This window comes from Coloeus monedula (assembly GCF_965178545.1).
Source record: "Coloeus monedula genome assembly, chromosome: 4".
Taxonomy (NCBI): domain Eukaryota; kingdom Metazoa; phylum Chordata; class Aves; order Passeriformes; family Corvidae; genus Coloeus; species Coloeus monedula.
In genome coordinates this window covers 18,850,102-18,871,398 of record NC_138784.1, presented here as the reverse complement: position 1 = coordinate 18,871,398, position 21,297 = coordinate 18,850,102, and the positions used below count along the sequence as shown (strand labels likewise).

Genomic DNA, 21,297 nt, shown 5'->3' with positions numbered 1-21,297 from the left:
TTTGTCCAGTAACAGACCAAAGGATGAAGCAGCCTGAAAGGTAGAATCGTCCAGAAAATTATGTTTGTCTGGAGCCTTGCCTGTCACTTTAGGTACATCTCTACATATTTAGAGTATAAGGGTCTTGAGACAGAGTCACTGATGTATGTTACAGTTGTCCTTATGAATCTACAACCATCTCTGCTTTCTGAATGCATTTGTTAGAATTTTATACCATCACATGGCATCACATGACTTTAGTCTCAGCCTGTGAGACTGACAGATCCAAACCCGAGATTTTTCTGAGCATTCAGATTCCAGTGTTGGCAGGACCAGGTTAGAACCAGGCTGAGGATTAAGCAGGGAATTATTCATCATTGTTTTTACCTGTTTCTGGAAGATTTCTTACAGTTGTTAATAGATGAAAGGAATGATGCACTAAGTAGGATTTTTTGCCATCTGTCTAATTATCTGTTTCCTAAAAGTAAGGAAAAGTGAAGAATGTTATTCTGCTGCTTTTACTGAGAATGTTTAAAAGCCTTGTCTCACAAGGAGTTTCTGTTCTCAGAAGATTTGTGCAGTCAAGCAAAGCAGCAAGAAGTGTAGCAACCCACACCTGCTTCAGAGAGGGTGCAAAAAAGCAGCATCCAAAGTCAAACAGTATGGAATGAAGTGTAGCTTGGCTTGAGGCTAAGGCCTCAGGAGTGGAGTGAGAATGAATCAAACCTATATTGAATGGAAACACGTTTTGGTGTTAGGATTTTTTTTTTTCCCTCTCTTTTAAATTTGTGAACTATTTCCTTCACAAGAATTTTTCACCCATGTGATGTGAGAGCTTTCATTAGCTCCCAGGGATGTGGGGACTGGGAGGCTGTACCTGGGAATGTGTTTGATTGGAGATGGAGACCAAGAGCCAAAATAGCTGAACTTGGTGTCAGGAGAAACAGGACAGGTTCCTCTGCCCCATGAGCCCCATGCAGTAGCAAGCTGTGCCTCTGTTTCTCTTGCACCTTCTTCTGCACTTGGTGCTTGGCAGAAGAGGCTGCTTTTGCTTTGACTGCTGCTGCATACCTGGAGAGGGAAAGCCTGACTGTTTTTGGCAGCCGTCTTCAGAGGAAGGCCAGCTGAACTGAAGACCTCTGAAGCAAGAGATTGTCATTTCCTGCTCGATTTCCATTTGAAAGCCCTCAGCTCTAGATCAGCATGCAGGCACCCCTGACAGGAAGCTGCGACAGCACGACTTGATCTGGGCTTTCTAATTGAACTAATAGCTCTTAACTGCCTGCAGGGGCTAAAAATACCACTGGTGCTTTTCCAAAGTATCATGTTCCATTGATCCTAGGTACTGGTATGCATTTAGCTTTGTTGCTTGTTTCTTCTTTGCTTCTGTTCTGCTGACATGTATTTTTACACTTTCAAGTCTTTATTCTTCTGATAGACAGAAGCATCCAGTATGTGCCCAGTGCAATTCCAGCCCACCTTTGGATGTGTTTGTGTTTGTTTTCCTAACTACATGAAAAGGTCAGGGCATATAGAAAGCCTACTGCTGGGTTTGACAGTGTGTAAGACTGAAAAATGACCTTTCCTTTGCAGTTGTATTCTCCTCAAATATGAAGTCACTAGGTGCCTCTTAATATAGCACAGTCCCAAATATGAAATATGGCTCTCTCAACCTCTTCAAGGAAAAAACAAGACTAAAAAGGTCTCCTGTAGTATCTGCCTCGACAGCACTCTTTTCTCTGCTGATGCCTAGAGGTGGCCACCTAAAAACAGAGGCTAGACAAAAATAAGAGAATAAAAGTAGGTATTTATTTGAAGAGCCTTCAAAGGTACACCCTGGACAGTCAAAAGGCTACACCCAAGATGGATGCTGAGTCATGAGTTCTTCACACTTTTATAAGTTTGGTTCATTTGCATATCAGGGTTAACTCTCCAATTATAGCCTCAGTTGATGATGTGATTGCCCCAAGTTTGCCCCCCCTTCTCTAGGCTTTAGTTTACACATTTTGGGGCCTGCTGTCCTTGAAGAGCAAACCTAGAGGGGCTTGTTATGTCTAACCAGCATGAGAGAACAGTAGTTAATAGGCCACACGAAACTTCAGAGTTACCCACTAAGCAGTGCAGGATTTGAAAAATGTAAAAGTTAAAACCTAAGGCATCACTGTCAGATACTTTAACATGGAAATTCCAGAAGCTGAATATCAAGTTCTGCTATTTTAGCTTAAAATTAAATCAAGATCCTTGTGTAGAAGATGTACCTGAAGTAAAAGGTTTCCCAACAGGTTATGAGAAGGACAGTAATCAATGGCTGCAGTGTTCTCACTCAGAGTCAACAACAGACCACCTGAGAGTCTCCTTTGCAGGAGTGCCCTCCAAACAAAATGTGGTAGATGCTTCTTTCCCCTATTGTTTTTGCTTGGTATTTAAAATCCCACACAGGAAAACACTGTAAAAAGTATTTCATATTTTGAAGGAATACAGATCATAATGAGTAATCCTTTTCCTTTTTGAGAAATTTTTACAGTCATATCTATTTTATTTTATTACAATAGTACAAGGAAGGTAGCAGCCTTAAATGTGACACATTTCTCTCAAATTCCAAGCCCAGCTGAGGTCAGATGTTTGGTTGACCCAAGCCGGGATAGACCGGATTTCAACAGAACTATACTAGTTTGCTTCAGTCCCAAATTTGTGGTTTTGTGGGATTTAGATTTAATTGTTCTTCGTTGTTACAAAGAACAATTAAATCCATTTCATAAAATAGCTCTTTTGAAAACCTGTAAAAAAAAAAACAAACAAAAAAACCAAACCAAACTTGCAAAATTAAGTAATTCTGTAGTGTTGCTCCTTTCTGAAAGCACACTAAACCTGAAAGCACGCTTGCTTTTCAGCTGACTTTCAAGAGTGATTTACAGCCTGGCATTTAGTTCCCACAAGAAGATACTAATGTGGAAGATAAAGACAGCACAAAGAATGCCATATAATAGTATAGCAACTGCTCAGGCACTAAGCTCACCACCTACGATATGTAATTAAGAGTATGTAATAGTTACTCTTACTAAAACATAATACAAGATTTATTTCAGTTGTAGCCCTATGGTTACAGGCAAATCAAACATGAATCACAATATGATACAAATAACTAGCTCTTGTTTGTTGGTTTGCATTCTTACCATAAAATTTAACTTAATTTATAAAACCTCTGTCCCAAAGGAGATTCCTATAGTGTCACCAAGAACTAACTTACAGCTTCTGTAGGTGGAAAGTATTTTTTAAAGCTAACAAGGAAAATGAAAATAAAAAATCTCAATGACCCAAAGTTGAGGTCCTAGGGAGTCTTATAATTAAATCTTTAAGCTGGAACTCAAGGGAAGTTGCTTAAGAATTGTCTTTGCTACTTGCCTTTGCACTGAGAGTGGTTTAAAATGTGAAGAATAGGTAAGAAACCTTGATCTGTTTGATGTAGCACAAACACAGTTTAGCACAACAAGGAGTAGAAGGTCTTCTGAGTAGGTTGGCTCTTAGTTTTATAGGGAATCAAGGGCTTTTGGTAGTCCATGAGAGGTATCGAGTAACCCATTTTGGCTCAAGGGTTGAAGAGTACACTCTCATGCTATTTTAAAATTTTTTCTTTCTGGATTTTGAGCTTTTTTTAAGTGCAGTGTTTTAGATATGACTTGAGAAATACTCTATAAAAGGTTATTCTCAGTGTAATCAGAAGCTCATGTTCCTTCTGTATTTTTCTTTAAATAACCTTAAGGTGGAACCTGGCATGTGGGGCAAGATTGTTGGTTTTGGCTCCTCCTTCTTGCTTCTTCATCTTGTTTAGGTAGTGTGAAGATATGGGAAATCATCTTCAAAAGGTGTGTTGTGAGTAGAAGCTGCCTTGCCCTCCCCTGTTGAATGCAGGGGTTGGGAAGCTGAGCAGAGGTTTTCAGGCTGACACCACTCTGCACAGAGGAGGCTGTCTGGAGAGGTGTGCCTGTGTAAAGGTCAGGGAAATACATTTTTGACAGCAGGTTTGTGTCTGCTTTCTTTGTGTCATGAAAAGGGTTTCTGTTCAAGGTCTTTAATTGTGCACGTTTTTTGTTTGTTTAGGAATATTTTGCCAAAAAGTTTCAGCTTTGCTTTTGAGCTGAAGTTCCAATGTCAGAAAGCTGCTTACAAATTTTTAAGCCTTGCTGCTATAGGCATTACTTCAATATCTCAACTTTGCTTCTTTATGTACATCTCAATTTTGAAACAGCAGGACTGTTAGAAATCTGAGCACAGAAGAAAGCACAGCTTCTTTTGAAAATGATTGTGGAAGAAGTCCTTTGAGGAACACCATCAGCTCAGAAATGAATTTTGCAGGAGGGTGCTTTGTAGATCTTTGTGATTGCTCAGGTCACACAGTGAAGAGTTTTAAATATTTCTCATTTCTCCTTTGTGGACAAATTTTATAGATTGATGAAGAGGAAAATCAACATGACTAGGATCTAGATACCTCTATCTGTGCTGATTTTAACTTAGATAATTTTATACTGAGTTCTGAACAATGTGGATTTTTCTGTATATTAAGTGAAAGAATTTATTCTTGAAAAGCAGGACAGGCGGCTAACCAAGCCACCACTATTATACAAGATCTGCAGCCATATAATACTTAATTAGTCAGGCTAGTCTACTCTGAATTGTTCCCTCAGGAAAGTTTGATTTGCTTCATCCAAGCAATCCAAAGCATGTAAGTTCTTCAGAATCATTATTTCTTTAAAAAAACCTGCAACTTTATTCTGGCAACACAAATTTAATCTGAGTACAAATTGCCCTTTGCTTCATTAGAGATCCATGGATGATTCTTCTGAGAAGGCATGGTATATTTTTATCTGCTGGGAATTTGCTTGTGTTGATGATGATCCTGTACCTGCAAGGTGTCTCTGAGCTTGTGCAATCAGACAGACTACTGGCTGTTGTAAGACTCATGCAATATTGGTCTAATCTGTCTCTGCTCTTCATGAAAAATGGATTTTATATGTTTTTAGTAGGCTTTTCTAAAAAAAAATCATGTGTAAGGGTTTTTTGATGCTCTTCACAAAAAGGATAATTGTCATTATTTACTTATTATCTGTGTTCTCTCTTTTTGTTCTGCATTGTCCTATTTTCTGTGGGTTCTATAAACATGCCATGTTTGTGTCTGTATGTGTTCATTGTTTGATGAGTGGTATCAGTGCATATATACAGATACATGTATATATCTTCCTGCTCTCAGGGCCATGTCCTGCATCTGATATGCTCATGTAGCTCAGCTTGATGAGCATTGCATATTTATGCCATTTCAAGCATGGTGTGTTGTCCTTGTGGAGGCTGTTTTGAATTTGAAGAACCGTGTCCTTGCCAAGGACATTGGTTGGCTGTAACTGATGAAGAAGTCTGCTGGCTAAATGTACTTTTACCTCTTGGTGCCACTGTGAACAGGACCTTTTCACTCTGTGCTTTTCCTCTCTTGCATTTAGCTTTACAGTTGCCACTGATGAGACCAAACCCATACATTTCATGCTGATCAATGTAATTTAGCTACTTCAATATGCTTTAGCTATTGTGGCATGAATTCACTGCAGTTCTACAAGTTTAATTTATTTTTTATTTATGTTTTTTGACTATATAAAGAAAAAATCCTGAAATAAAATCTGTTTTTAATAGAAGCCCTAATTTGATTGATAAAACATAAAAAAAAAAAAAAAGATTGCAGTGAAATCCATGCCTTACTGCTGTATATTTTCATTAAAAGGTTATTGACATTTTTTTCTCTGTATCTAAGCTATGACATCATTGCTGGATGGAATGGTTTACATTAGCATCATTTGTTGAAGTTCTCCAGTAAAGTCTTATTTAGACTTATTTTTCTAGCTAAACAGGTATACAGGTGACACATCAAGTCTTTAAGGCATATTACCAGATATTTGTTGCTTTCTCTGAAAATTTTTGGGCTTTGGAATCCAGTCCTATCAATTAACTAAAACAGAGATTGAAATATCTTTACAGTGTTGGTAACAAAAGCCATCCCTCTCTATCTTCTTTTATGACAAGGTTTAATGTGGTTTCATGACTTGCTGATTTTTGCCATCAAATACACAGGAGTATTCAATATTGTGCTTTTTGCCTATAAAATAGGCAAAATGGAACTGAGTCTCTGTTTAAATTAGACATGATGATATTTTAGCTCTCTAATAGAGCAGTTCCTTGGGTTGTTGTGGTGTGTGGAGTAAGCTCACAGCAATTCTTTAAACAAGACTAGTGTCCTTGGTTGTAAGTATCTCCCTGTCTGCATTTTTTAGGGGCCTAGAACCTTATAATTGTAACTTATGTTGTTTCTTCCAAAGCCTACTAAAGTTACTCTTCCCACTGACTTCAAGTTTTGGATCAGGCCCTTCTTTATCCATATAATAGTGCAAGTATTTTTGCTCTGGATGATTTTGTGACCTGAAATGTATCCTTGTTATGTTTCCATGGTAAACAACAAGATCAAAGTGTGATGATTTCTGTAATTTTAAGACCTTTCTTTTCCTCTTTTGAAATGTTTAAAATGTGTGTCTTTTAGTGAGTGTTTCATGAATCATCAGACCTTTCTAAATGTGCTTTTTATGAAATGTATATAAAAGAAAGGAACTGAAGATAAATTTTTCAGCTTATGCCATTTCCATTTCTGTTTTACTAACCCATTATTTAGCTTCTCAGTAGATTTAATGAGGAATTATTTAAAGCATTCACAGAAACCATTCGAGAAATAATATAAACATGTTGTGATATAGAAAGTGCGAAAAAGGCTACAGAGCTGACAAGAAACCTCTTAATGTTCTGAGCCTGTAACTGAAGAAAAATACATTTCACTAATTTTGTTAATGACAAGGTATTACTTCTGTTTTAAAAGCTATTCTTAATGTGAACTACAGGAAAAGGCAAGGCTGGGATATAGCTTTATCACACTACTTGGAGCTAGCAGGCACATCACCACTGAAACACATGGACTGATGGGGGAACAGCTCTCTAGATTTGGGATAACTCATGTCTAAAAAGAAAATACAAGTGAAGTCATGCAGAAGAAGGAAATTAAGGGTAAAAGCACTCCATGTAGTGTAGCTGTTGTATAGATGAAAGAACTCACTAGGACATACCCAAGAAACCTGACATGCTTTGGAAAGCCTCTGAATCAGTGACCTACTAAACCATGGCTGTCTGTGCTGTGTGCCAGGCAGTGCATGAAGTTGTTAGTGATGCTCCATGAGTGCGTTTGTGGAAATCACCAAGATAGGTAGCATTTCCCTAAATGCCATAAGAAAATAGCAGTTAAACTCCCTACCTGCTCTTACTCTTGAGAAGCATTTAGCAGCAAGCTCTCTGTTAGGTTAACTCTGTCTGGCCTTGTCCTAAAGTGCTCAGAGGAGGAGCAGAAGGAGGGCCTGTGTCAGGAGCTTGTGATTATTGTAGTAACAGTGGGACATTCCTGGGCCTGCTTTGCAAGAGAAAAGAGCATGGGCATGGGGAGATAGCAGCTGATGAGGATTTTAGATGCATCCTACAGCTGGTCTACTGCATTTTAGGGCAATATATGGATACTGGTACTTAATGGGAGGTCAGCAGCATGCTCACATCTCTTATTCTTCAAACAGTTTTTAAGAAGACTAAGAAATAAGTAGGGGAAGAATTAATTGTTGTTGTAACTTCTCCAATCAAAAGTAATCTAAGCTATTAAGGTTCTTGAATAGCAAGCTTAAAATGTGAGTTACCTGTGTACTTGCACTCTCAGCACAGGAATTTCATAGTAGATTACCTTGACCGTGTAGAAAGCTGAAAATGATAGTTGGTTGACACATTTCTCTATCTCCTATCAATGATCCACTGTTCAGTGGATAGAACAGAGGTAAAATTCAGACAGTGGGAAATCCCAGCTAATGTGGCTGCTGGAAAATGTGCAGGAGCTAAGTTGCACTGTGTGCTGCTGTGCCAGGATGGGGCTGGCAGTCACGGAGTGGTAGAATGTATCAGCACAAGGGCCAGTCCTCCTACACTGCTCCTTCTGCTCACAGGCCAGGACAATCTGAATCAATCCTGCTCTGAGCAAGCTGGGGTTAATTAGGCCAGCCAGGATCCACATGGAACCCCAGTGGCTGCTCCATCCTCTCATTCCAGGGCAGCTTGCAGAAACAGGGAGCTGTGTCCAGTTTTCAGCTGAGAGACTGATCTTCTGGGCTGTGTGTGTAGGGCAGAGGTAACTGTGTTATTTACAGACTCAAACTGACCCTGGAAGCAGGAGAAGGGAGAGACTCTTCTAATCTTTGACCTGTACCATTGTTTGTGGCTCTTTCCGAAGGTAAGTCACAGCTGTCCTCTCACCAGCTGTTCTTTGTGATAACTGTTACCTCTTAAAGTTCCTCTTGGCCTTGAGGAAGGTCAAAGTTTTCTTGGCGTTCGTTAGAAAAATGAAGATAAATTATAAGTAAACCAGCTGTCAGCTGTATAAACTTATGTCCTCATCACCCCTGTATATAAACAGTTTGGGGACTTTTCTCATCCTGTCAGATTGCAGCTTGAAAGCATCTCTGTAAATCTCAGCAAGGAGGGCAAGCATCTTAGCACCTTCTGCCCCATTCTCCTTGACATCTCACATTTGTCTTTTGGTTTGGAAATTTTCCTTGTTCTTCACTTTTGAGCAGAGAGGATTGATTTATTATCTTTATAGGTCTTGCTCTGTGATATAACACGTTTTTACATCTGCACAACCAGGAGGCTACTGATCTATTCTTTGCCCAATACTTTCAAGTCATGCTATTAACCATTCATTCTTTCCCATTAAATTGACATTTCAGGGATGAAAACAAATCATTACCATATTAATGGAGACAGCTTCTCTTTTCAAGTAGATTGTCTATAACAGCTTCATAGACACGTTATCAAATTCCTCAGACTTGGTGGAACAAGTTCAATTGACATTGAGTAGCGTAACACGAAGTCAGATAGCCTGAAAAGTTTTAACTAGCAAAGAAGGAGTTTCTGTTGGCCTGAAGTGATCAGTGGGATGCCAGGGAAGCTTTGTTTTAACAGGCTGAAAAAGCCTCAGTCATATTATTTTATTATTTATTTGGTCATAAACATTTACTGACAGCTTTTCTTCTATCAAGAACAGATTTTTCTCAATGTTTGCATATCAGAAATGCCAAATCTGTAACAGTACCTGTGGATCAGCTTGCTGTTTGACTCTCAATTTTACCCTTTCAGATAAAGGGGGAAATTTTTTTTCATTGATAACTGAACTAAATGCAGTTAAAAGTATGTTATGCTTATCTTGGGATTCTGAGTAGTCTCGGTGTTTGAGAGCGCTGTGTGGAGATTAGGAATTTACTGAGAGTCAAAATGTGCTGAAATGTTCATTGCAGTGTGCTGGGTCCTGAGCAGGTGGGACTGGAAATTCTTGCATGTAGGTTTTTCACTGAGGACATTGCTGATGTCAACAGAAGGCAAGCCCATCTCAGACACAAATAACCCAGTAAAGCAGACCTGTGTTGATTAGTCACCCAGTTCACAGACTGGAGGGCAGAGCACATCTTGTGACACGAGGGAAACGTGTTGTTTTTGTGGCTGAGCCAAAGGGAAGCACAGGAAAATACTCTTTTTTTTGGTGATATTTGCTCCCAGCAGATAATTTACAGCAGCACATTCAGTGCTCATGTGAGCAGATGTAGTTTCTCTGAGCCTGGGTATTTTTTTAATGCTCTTACATCAGGAGATGATTAGCTTGATTAGGACTAGGCCTTAGGTTCCAAAGGAAAATCAGCAGTGGCTAATCTGTGAGAGAGAAAATCTCTGAGCCCTTTACATCATCATTGTGCAAGTGGCTAAAATGTCAGGAACTGAAAAATTGAAACAAAACTAACATATAGCAAGAATCAAGCCTCAATTCCAATGGAGCCAGTGGTAAGTGCTGTTGGATATTGTCACAAGGCTCTGCAGGCACAACTCCTGCTGAATTCAGTGAAAACTGGCATGTGAATTTCTGTGTCCAGTAGCTCCTCTTTGCCATCTGTGGTTGAAATGATCACTAAAATTCCTTTCTTTGTTATAGGTTCATAGAATTGTAAAAGGACTTGAGATCAGCCAGCTCATCCCCTGCCCCAAAGTGATTTATTTCCTCACAGCAAGTGAAGATGATGGAGAAATAAGATAGTCTGTATTTAATAACTTTATTCATGATTTCCTTGGTGGTAGTCTTAGAAGACACAACAAAAAGTGTAATCTGTGTCTGTACCCCAAGTACCTTCTTCATAAATGACAGAATGTCCTTTCGCTCTGTAGCTTGACTGACAGGCCCTCAGATTTGGAAAATACAGGTAACAGGCTTCTTCCAATGTGATTTTAAAAAATATTTTTACTTTTTTTAGTAAAAGAGAGCATGTCTTTCTTACCTTGTCTTCATGGCATGTGACATTGACCACAGAATTAGTAAAGACTTTTTTGAGACTTTTAACCTTCAGCAGAGTATTTCAGAAAGAAACATTTACTTGATACAGGCAGGAGTGCCTTACTAGAAAGAAGTCATTTTATGATTGTCGTGACATTAGAGAAGGGTGTTACAAATCTTCCAAAATGCTTAAAAGGATTAAATATAGAAGGAATAAAGTTAGCTCTCGCACAGCTACTTGGGCATAAGTAGATAAGAAGGTCCTTTGAATTTGAAATGTGTCTATGTAAGCCATATGCATTCTGCTTAGCTCTTTCCTAGCATAATCCTCAGAAACTTCACTCCTGGAGGATGTAGGAGGACGATTCAGTCATCTTAAGACATGTGGATCACTAGATCTGCTCCTGATGCAAATGTGAGCCGCATTGCATGAGCTTTGCTGACACCAGCTAGAATTGTGTTTCACACAAAGTCAAGGGAGTGTGCTCACACTGAAATAGTTATTACCCAGCTTGCATAATCCTCCCAGAATCTGGCTCACTGTTCGTGCACTCTGCCAAATGTAGCAGATCAAGATGCATCATAAAATATTTGCACCATGTTTGAGATATTAGAATAGGATCATAAATTAGGCATTTGTGTTGTTCTGGAAAAGCCTGTCAGAACAATTTCTTCTGTATTAATGAAACCTGTCTGCACCTTTTCATCACACAGCATTCTGTTCTGTATTTCTTTCCTCACTGACTACCTTGTATAACCTGTGGGGCATGACTTTGCTTTGGACTTCTGCAAGCTATTTTGTTTAGAATAAAGCATTAATTAAAAAAATTTTTTTTGCTATCATTTTCTGCCTGAAGTTATCCTGATCTGTCTGTTCCTCAGACACCTCTTATTCTAGCTGAACTTCGTGCTGAAATGACAGACCCTTCTATTCATGACTCAAATACGTTGCCAATTCTTGTACTGCTCTGCTAGAAGATGCACTGAGGGCTATAGTGACAGTCCTGGTAAATGAGAGTGGCAGAGTATCCTTTCTTACTCCATTTCTGCTTCTGGACACAACGGTGCCAGCACAAACTGTGCACGTATTTTTCGAACCTGTGTACTAGAAAATAGGTCCAAACCCTTCTCCTCTTTGCTGAAGCAGGAAGAAACCAGTGATTTGGGTGTACTTGCTTCTTACCCACTGGAGGTCAGCACAGATCTTCACAGGAACTAGGGAGAGGCCCTGTGGGCTGGTATGCAAGGGAAATGTTGTAATAGTGGATATGATGCTCAGTGTTGCTATGAAGGTGTGTTGCTCTGCACTACCTGATGTCATCTCAACACTCTTGACAGCGAATTACTTGCATGTTCTTCCACTGATTGAGACAAATAATAGAAGGGGGTTTTGAGAAACGTCTACATTGTAAAGAAAAAGTATTACTGGTGTTGAGCTTTAAGTAGCAACCAGTTGAAGAAAAAACAAAAAAGAAATTCTTTCCAAGTCTGTGAAGTTCCCTTGTCTCATTTTTAAGGTTTAGGGGAAAATAACCCCATTCCACCAAAGAGGCTGAGAATCAGGTTGAAGCAGTCAGGAAGGTCTGCAGGTCTTACTGGAGACAAAAGGTAATCTCCAGTAGTTTTTCGTAAGATCAGAATTTCACCCATAGATTCTAATGTTTGAAAAGATCCTGATGACTCTGTTGTGTGACAGTCTGAATCAGACAGTGGAGTGAAAAGGCCAGAATGCCGCAGGGAAAATGCGCAGATCTGGAGATCTGGAAATCTCAGTAGACTCTAGTGACTTAGAAAGCAGGGTTGTCTTGTTCCACTACTTTCATGAAGCCCCACAAGTATTATCCAGTTTAAAGCTGTCTTCATATTTTGAATGTCACATGAAAACATAAAAATGAAGGATTATTTGGCTTTACTGTTATTTAATAAATTAAGAACCATAATACAGCTTTGCAAGTGATTAATGTGGAAACTCCTTTGGCAGGGAATTGATAAAATAATCTAGACAGAACAGTGAAACTGACTGTATCAAGTTTTCCCTTTTTCCTACAAAAACCCCAATCTCACAAGCACTGTTCAGAAACTATAGACTCTCTTACGAGCTTTTTCTTGTATGTTGTAATGAGATGACATAATTGTTTTTATATGGATATAAGTTCCTTGGATAAACTTTGAGTAGCTTTATTGGCCCTTTTCATATTAGATGTGAGCAAAACAACTTCATGATGAGCAGAAGAATGAGAAGTACAAGGTTTAAACCCAGATCCTGAACACAGCCCATTATTGTTGTCTGTTTAAACAAAAGTTTGCCAGTGCTAAGGGAAAACAAACAAAAACGTTTCCAGTGCTTCTTCTGAAAAGGCGAAAAAGGCAACAGCCAATGTCACTGCAATCAGAAAAAAGGTGTTTCTGTCAGATAAGGCACCAAGAGCACATTCCTCACTAAATCTCTCCCTGAGATGCATAGCTTGTGTACTGCCATTACTAACCCCTTGCTCTGTAGTCTCTCTGTATATATGTCTAATTTATCAGTTTCTTGTAGATTGTCAGCAGCCTGCTGCCTCCATACCGCCACACGGCTCACAACTAGCCAGGGGGCCAGATTGCCAGACTGTCAGGTAAACTCTGCTAACTCTCTTCTCTTTGCACATAGCTGCATGCACGCCTGCCACCCCCCTCCTCTTCCTCATACAGAAGCTCTTCACTTTTTCTCTAACAGCAAACTTTTAACAGCTTGAGGTACAGTGGTAATTTTTGCAGTGACAGTACAAACATGAGTCACAGCACTCATGCGCTTGTTTCCCTGTAAAAACATGGAAAAAATGCAAAGCTGGATCTTGCAGCCCTCATTAGATATTTTTATGCAGTTTCTAAATGATGCCAAAATAGTGATGATTTTAGTTTGTTGCTAGAAAGATTTACTTAAATGGGGGACTTTTAATTTCAGGGGTAGGTGTAGGCTTCCCTTTTGTAAGGTGGCATTTTAAAGACATTTTTGAGATTTTAGCGGACACTTTCAAGTTCTCCCTGATTGGAAACTCGGACCCAACACAATCAGTTTTTAATCTTGTTTTTAAAAGTAAACTCCTGGTGTCCTTGCTCACAGGTGGAACAAAGGCCAAGTCATGCTTCTGGGATGGCTGAGTTAATCAAGGCACAACCTCAAACCTAAGCAAAGCAAAATGACATTACAATAATTTTCTTTATCTGTTCATGGTACGTTCTGTGCAGATATTTATTTATGTCTGTGCTCTCATTTGAAATAGGTTACATTTTTAGGCCTTTGCCTGAACTGTAGTGACCAAGTTAGTGCCTCTCTTTTATTGCCTACAAAATGGAAGTATTATTATCTTCTTTACTATGTAAGAGTAATATGAAAATTTTACTGAGAAGTTGGTGTAAACTCATTATAACTGAAAAGTGTCATTTACTGATTTGCAGTTTAGATTTTTACAGCTCACTGAAAAAAAATTGCAAGTTACATTTAAAATCCTTAAAATGCCAGTAAAGTGATGCTGCTGTATTTTAGATGTTACAGCAATTTGAGATTAAGTGCTTTGGATACATGGAAGCCTAATGTCAACGAGTCTTACTTTAACCCTTTTCAATTTACTGTCACAAACTAAAGTCTGTTCTGTTCCTTCCAGAGCTACTCTCCTAGTGGAGAATATGCTCTACTACCATCCCTTTCTAAATTCTAACAAACAATTGCTTCTGTAATTTTAAAACTTCTTCTCAGAATGGAAAACCTACCTGATTTGCTACTGGTGTACGTTTATTTATCTGCAAGCATTACCATCTTCTAATAATTAAAAATATGGTTAATATTTTAAAAACTTCAGGTCAGTCATCCTACAAACAACACACACCTTACACACTAAGGTGAAAAATTGACTTTCAGATAGCTATTGTTTTTACCACTAAATTGATACTTGTCTGGTGAAGTCAAAACAACACTGTTTTTGATATATTCACACTGCTGCCTTGCTTGCCTCAGCCACATTACCTGCCCAGCTTTGTAAAGCAGTGAAGTGGAACAATAGATTTAAACCAAATCAGCACAATGGCACAAGTTGTTGAGTTCTTTAAATAAGGTAATTGGAATCTGGACTAAAATTTGAGGGCATTTAAGGAACCAGTTGAACTTACTGAGGTTTGGATTTTCTAAATGCAGCAGAGAAGGAAAACAAGAGCTTGTCCCACCCTTCCTTGTCCTCTGACTGTCCCTATTGAGATGGCACATATGATTTACACCACAGGGTGATGCCAAATGAGGCTAATGAAAGCTCTGCCCAGCCCTGAAGTCACCCATTTTAGGAGAGAGCTGGGCTTATTTTTTAAAGTCTCCAACGCAATTCTTGCAGTAATGTGACCTCTCAGTGGCATTTCGCTCAGGACTAAACAAGAGCTTTTTAAGGCTTGTGGTTCACACAGATGTTTTCCACATCCTGCGATGTCTAATCGTGCTCAAACCAGTTAATATGCCTGACCATAAGGCAGGTAGATTCACAGATTTCCCTCATTCATTATCTAGACTATGGTTTTTAAGTGGGACTTGTATAACTCTGGCCTTTTTGTAATTGTGGTTCCAGTGCATAGGCTTTGGTAAATCTCACTGGATAAGCTACGCAGTTTCAAGCCAAATGAGACTCCAGGGCAGATCTAGTCAATTTGTTTTAGCTGTACATTGGTCTTTTTGCTTGAATCTGCATGTTTCAACTGAAACTTGGTTGGAGAACTTGCCTTAAGAGATCTTTTTAAGTAAACTGATGCAACAATGCGTGAAAATCTTGCTCTGCCTTCCACTCATCACCTCAGTTTCTAGGTCCAGGGATATGGGGCAAGCAACCAAATCCAGGCCTGCCCGGAAAATTACTGGGTGCTGTTCCCCCTTCCCAGCACCTGTAGCTCTACCTGTCCAATACCTGGACAAGACTAAAATATTGCCATTATCCAATATTAAAAAGAGTGTGTCTGTCTTTGGATTGTATTCAGGTTTCTGTTGAATACAGTGAAAACCTTACTTTCATTATCAAAGGACAAAACTCTAGACCCAAATTATCTATTAATAAAAAAACAAACCACAACTCCCCAATGCCTCAAAATAAATTAACATTGCCTTTTAATATGAAATAATGCTTTTATTTATATAAAGTAGGAAATAAATTTAAAATAAGGTAAAATATGCAACCTGATGCATGCAAAACTTTTGCAATCTGAAGATATCATCGGTCTGTTAATATTTTCCTTTGCTGATTTGTTACAGTTACAATCAATGCCACACAATGTTGCATGTAAATGACATTTTTAAGACAGAACAGAGTGCTTACAAACACTGAAGGGCTTTGCACACTATTTTCCAGGAAATTTTAGAAATACATGATTAGCATTTTGAGTGCTAGGGAAAAAAATAAAAGAGCTGCATAAAGCCAGACAATAATACTAACACAAAAAATTGCACAGGCTTTATTCATCAATTGAATGAATTCATCCCCAAATGATACAGGCATTTAAAGAGATGTTTACAAAAATGTCTGTGAAAACCAAATGTGTTAAAAAGTACACATATCCCATGGGGTGATTGTGACAATGTTCTTCCTTTTTCTCTGTTTATAGTCAAAAACTCAGGTCCTTCCATGTCTCTCTCTTGCTTTGTGTTATTAATCTCCCCTGCCATCCTCTGCTGTCTGTGACTGTCAGTGTGTGTGATAGCTCAGCTCCAGGACCTGCTGCCACCAGCACCTCTACTGCCATAAAAAGCACATTGAATGCCGTGTGTCACTGCTGATTCTGGTGTATTTTTAGTTTATGTATTGCTACAGTAATCTGCATTAATGAACTGGATGAATTGTGTTTCTGAGGAGAGGAAGGTAAAACAGCAGAGTTTTAGAAAAAAATTTAAATCTATTGGAGCTGCAGGTGATGTGGTTATATATGTTGCTATAAAGGTGCCTGATAGCCTTGCAATTTTATTTTCCTCTTCCTAATGCCCCTAATAGTTATTATTTGTTGAAAAGGAAACAGTAAAACAAATTTTTCTTTTTCTTCTGTGCACAGAAGTGTGCTTGTATTTCAAAGTAAGAAGCAATGCAGAATTACCAGGAAGAGAAAATTAATATAATTCTAATCTGAGCATAGCCTGGGATAATTTGTATTAGTTTTTACTGTCATGGCTGTCTTTGTACTGAAGGTCATGCCATAATGTTATTATAATTGCTTCTATTTGTGTAGAGGAGAATCTTATGTGTCTCGGAGAGGTTCTTGCAGGCCACTGCTGTACGTAACTCATTGTAACTACAGCCATTTCCTCACCAGCCCTCTCCCTCAGAGTATGAGCATCTTTTGCTGCTTATTTTTAAAGTTAGGAAGGAAGCCCCAAAAGACAAACACATCTCTGCTAACAAGCAAGGAATGTGTGCGTTGAGTTTCTGCTCCTCTCTGGCAATTATAGGAGTCCCATTTAAAAAGAAACAAGGCAGCAAGGAAGAAGAGTAAGCCAGTCTTTGTAGGGTCATGTAATTACCTCCTTGTTTGTCTTCCCCAAATGTGATGTTAAGATTCTAATTCAGTTTTCTGTCTCTGAAGGAATTAAGGCTAGGGCTTCTCCTAAGCCTGTCTTGAAAACTTAGGAGGTGCTGAAGCCAGGAGCTGGCTCTTGATGAGTGGATAAGTTTGAGAGTAAATACAGACCTTTTGGGTCAATCTGCAGTCCCTCCTGTTCATTGGTGTGGAGCAGGCAAAGATCTCAATAAGAGCTCTCTGTGGATGCTGTATCTGCATCTGCATGTGGCAGAATATGGTAGAGGGAAAGGATAGATATGGCCATGGAAAGAATTACTTAGAGAAGGAAGGTTTGATGTGTTGTCAGGGTGTTTGATAAAACAAGTCCAGCTACTAAAGCTTCAAGAAAATATTTTAGATTAAATATTTATGCCTAGGTGCTTAGGTTTAGACTAAATCAATATATAAACTGAGGTGTCATAGTCCATAACACTACACACTTTGAGACTGAGCTATTAAACAGCTGAGCACAAAACAAAACTTGTGAGGTCCTGAGCTTCTATAGCCCCCTTCACCACCCATTTTTCAATCAAGAAACTCATCTTCAGGAGCATTAATAGGAAACAGAATCTAACTTAAGACATGCAATTCTATGATCTTCAAATAAGCCCAGAGCTGCTCCTGCTGAATACTCGTGTATTTGTGGTCAAAGCCTCCCAGATTTCTCTGATTTGGAAATGTGGACATTGCCATCAAGTTACTTAATGGTGGTGGTGCACACTCCTTTCTTTCTTCAGTCAAACACAACGTCATCCCTTTGTTTCCTTAAGTAAATGCTATATGTGGAGACTAAAGACATTTTCAGTACCACTGGCATTTCCAGTAGCAGTTTTCCAAATACCTCTGGCATTTCAAATTGATTCATTTCCAGCAACAGGCTAATTGCATTCCTTCAGCCAGTACTCCAACAGTCTGTGCTGCAGAGATAATATGTAAAAGCACGGTTTCTAAAGAAGGAAAACAGAAAAGGCAAATTCTCTTGAAGACAGAGACATAAATGATGGTGCTTTATCATATATCACTCTGTTGAGCTTGGAATAACTTCAACGCTGTAGAACATTTGAAGCATTAGGAAAAAAACCTCTTCCCAGACTCATTAAAAAACTGGGATTTGTGGTATTTTTTTCCTTTTTTTTTTTCTGTCTTTATAAACAACATTTTCTTGCATTTTGTTTTGGTATCTTGTTTTTCTACAGCTCTGCACCAAGAAGGGGGGTGTGTTTGTGTTAGTTACCCCTTTTCTTTGCTTCTACTCCAGCCCCTGGAAGCTGGTTCAGACCTCTCTGCGCTATATGCCAGTGAATGCTATAAATGCACTTTAGAGTCTTAACAGGTGAATTCTGTTATCAGACATATTGTACATGAAAAACGGTCAAATGACAGAAGTATATGAGGGAATGAAGAGAATTCAAACAGCACAAACCCCAAAAGAAAACAAAACATTAGAAATCCCCACACTTTGGGAATGTAAATTATAAAATATGTAGTGGTTAAGGGGCCTGATGAAGAAAACGACACTGTATTTGTACAAAAGGACTAGTAAATAGGTCAAGATCAGTAAGACATCATATTTTCACAAAGCTATGAAACCTGATTTCCAGCCTGGCATTGTCCTTCATGTCAAACAGTGAATCAGCTGCATGTAGAAAATCTTTAATACTCACGTAAAGATGGCACCTGCATCTTGTCCTTCAAATTCGCTCCCCCATTTCACAGATGCATTTTTTCTCCACGCAGCCTTTGTCATCCCAGCATGCAAACAGCAGTTTTGTACAGGAACTGTGAAGTGGGATATCTGGGCCACGTCACAAATGCATCCAAGTGTCCCTGACTTGCTGTGCACTGGGAGTTTTCTTTGTGTATACTGTGTGTCTGAGGATATGGATTTAGAGATGAGGCTTCATCCCCTTTAAAAGTTTGTTTCCAGCCCTGTACTATTTACATGCTTGTAAAAAGTTTGCCTTGTATTTTAAGCACTTTTTCTCTTTTTAATTTTCAGTCCTAATGCTCTTCCAGAAGAGCAGCCACATTCCAGCTCTCAGTGTGCCCCTCTCAACTGTCTCTCTAAGCCTCCTCCTTACCCCTAATCTTCATATGCAACGTAAGAGAAAATGCAAACAGAGTGGAGTTCATGCAACAAAGGTTGGGATTGTTCCCAGCAAGCGGGTAGACAATCCTGCCTTGTTGCTGCATTGGCAAGTCTGGATTCATATCCCCTGCTCTGGCAACTGAGGGAAGGTTGAGAAGAAGAACACAAAGCACAGAGCCCAACCTATCAAGAAGACTTTTTATGGTTCCTCTGATTGTACTCAAACTGTGCTATCACAACTGAAGTGTAGTGAAATTTAGCATCTCGACAAAAATGTTCCTCCCAGCTGCTTGGCTTTACCTCTGAAATGATGAGAGACTTAAGCCAATGTTAAAAAAATATGTTACAAAAATCCTACCCTCACATCCTCTAAGTTCAGCCATAGGAATCAGTTCAAATTTCCTTTTGTCTTCAAAGGTGTGATATTTATTTCTTACTTTATTTGCACCAGAATTTTGTGTTTATAAAATATGGTCTTTTTTTTTTTTTTGTGAGAGTTGTATTTAACTAATTTTATTTTTTAAATCCAAGCAGAAATAGCTTCAGAGAAGAATGACTGTGTTAATATTAAAAAGAGGCTTGTTGCATTGGCCAGCACATGGCCAATTTTTATTGCACAAAAATGTTGGAAATGGGTTGAATTGGAATGTTAACAATGACTGTATATTTTGCTGCTGCACTGATATTGTTTATGCACTTGTTTTTTCAATTCCTATTACACTAGCTTCTGGTTTTGTTCTAGCTCTTCACTGAAAGATAGTTATTAAGCCTAAGAAGGAGATGAAAGGATAATGTACTGATTTGTTTTCAGTTGTTTGCTTGCATTGTAATTATACTTTTCGCATCATGAATTGGTGCTGTTTTTTGGGATTACTTTCTATTTGGTATCTGAGAAAGAAAATCAAAAATAAGTAAAATGCTGTGTGCTAATTAAAAACATTCTTTCCTCCCGCTCCCATATTCAGGATCCTAGCTCGAGGCCTTACCAGGAAAGGCTAGTATGAATGGGGAAGTCGTGTGCATTTCGTGTGAAGTATTCTGTGGTGAAAGGACTCATGCAGGTAGGGTTGATGGTGTGGGTCAAAGTCAGCAGGACTTTACTGTAGTGTATTTTTTCCTTGCCAAAAATCAACAGACACAGAACCTTAGCTCATGTCAGTTTATGACAAATACTCAGGTGATCAACACTACGCAGACTCTATCGCAACAGTGCACAGTGTTCCTAGTTAAAGATTCTTTCCTGTAAAAGCTGAGTAAGCCTGTTTTTTCTTAAAAGCAGTGAGTTTCAGAACAGAGTCAAGGATAGAGCAATTTATTTTGCACAGTACCTGGCAACAAGGCAAGTGGCTAAGTAGAGGGTTGTGATTCAGCATCTATGGGTTTCCCACCTGGTCATCAGCTAGAGAAACAAGTCTGCAATGCTGCCTACCTGCCTACTTGTTGGTAACTAGCAGGCTCCTTGTTTTGTTAGGTGGCCTTAATTTATTTACAGAAGAGAGGCTTCGATATTTCCACGTGTTTATTCCTTCTCTGCAGCACATCTATGACCTACGAGTGGGAAACACGGTACAGCCTAAGGTATGGGGCAGCTGGGGAAAAAAAAATTGCTGCAGGTGTGGCTGGAACAATACTTTCAAATTCTGCCTGAATCTGAAAATGAAGTCAGTTTTGTAGGTAACAGTGCTTACCAAATGTTACAATTCACAAAACATCAGCAGAGGAAAGAATCGGTGACCACTCAGTGTGCCTAACAAAACATTACTACCATAGTACCAAGAACAAAGGTGCTGTAAATAGAAATATTTTATGTCATCAACAGCGTCTGTCGTGTAACCTTGGCAAAGCAGCTGAGCTATTGTAACAAAACACAGAGATAGAGAAAATAGGAACAAACTGATACCCAGTCCTGATCAGATCAAACAGATAACACTCAGCAGTGTTTTGACTTTGGTTTCCATGGGGTTCACGTGATTCTTCTCATATACCTTTACATCACTAATCAGTATCATATTTAACCTGCCTGTTGTGTTGTCACAGAAAGGTCAAGTGAAACCCTGTTCAGCTCTATCATGATGTCTGACACTGAGTTTAGCTGCTATTTTGATTTAAAAAAAAAAACCCCACAGTATTTTCTCTGAGGCAAACTCAGCTTTCAAAAAGCATCTCCAGATTCCTGATCTTGTCCGATTGGTGTATGGATATCTGCATCCAACAAAGACAGCTACTGTATATTGTTAATAAG

At 38.9% G+C, this 21,297-nt stretch overlaps 1 protein-coding gene across 10 annotated transcripts in view; it reads left to right on the top strand.

Moving 5' to 3' along the window:
- BICD1 (BICD cargo adaptor 1) overlaps window positions 1-21,055 on the top strand; it is a gene marked incomplete at both ends in the record, with an annotated part of 165,004 nt that extends 143,949 nt beyond the window's left edge. For 4 of the 10 annotated variants that reach the window (XM_082281008.1, XM_082281000.1, XM_082281007.1 and 1 more), the window contains one exon: window positions 12,948-12,995. In XM_082281008.1, coding sequence (XP_082137134.1) covers window positions 12,948-12,995 — 48 coding nt within the window. Of the gene's footprint in view, window positions 1-12,937; window positions 13,024-18,965 lie in introns of those variants that run through there. The other 6 variants (XM_082281006.1, XM_082281002.1, XM_082281001.1 and 3 more) reach the window with 4 other exon arrangements.
- Between the last annotated feature and the right edge of the window lie 242 nt (window positions 21,056-21,297).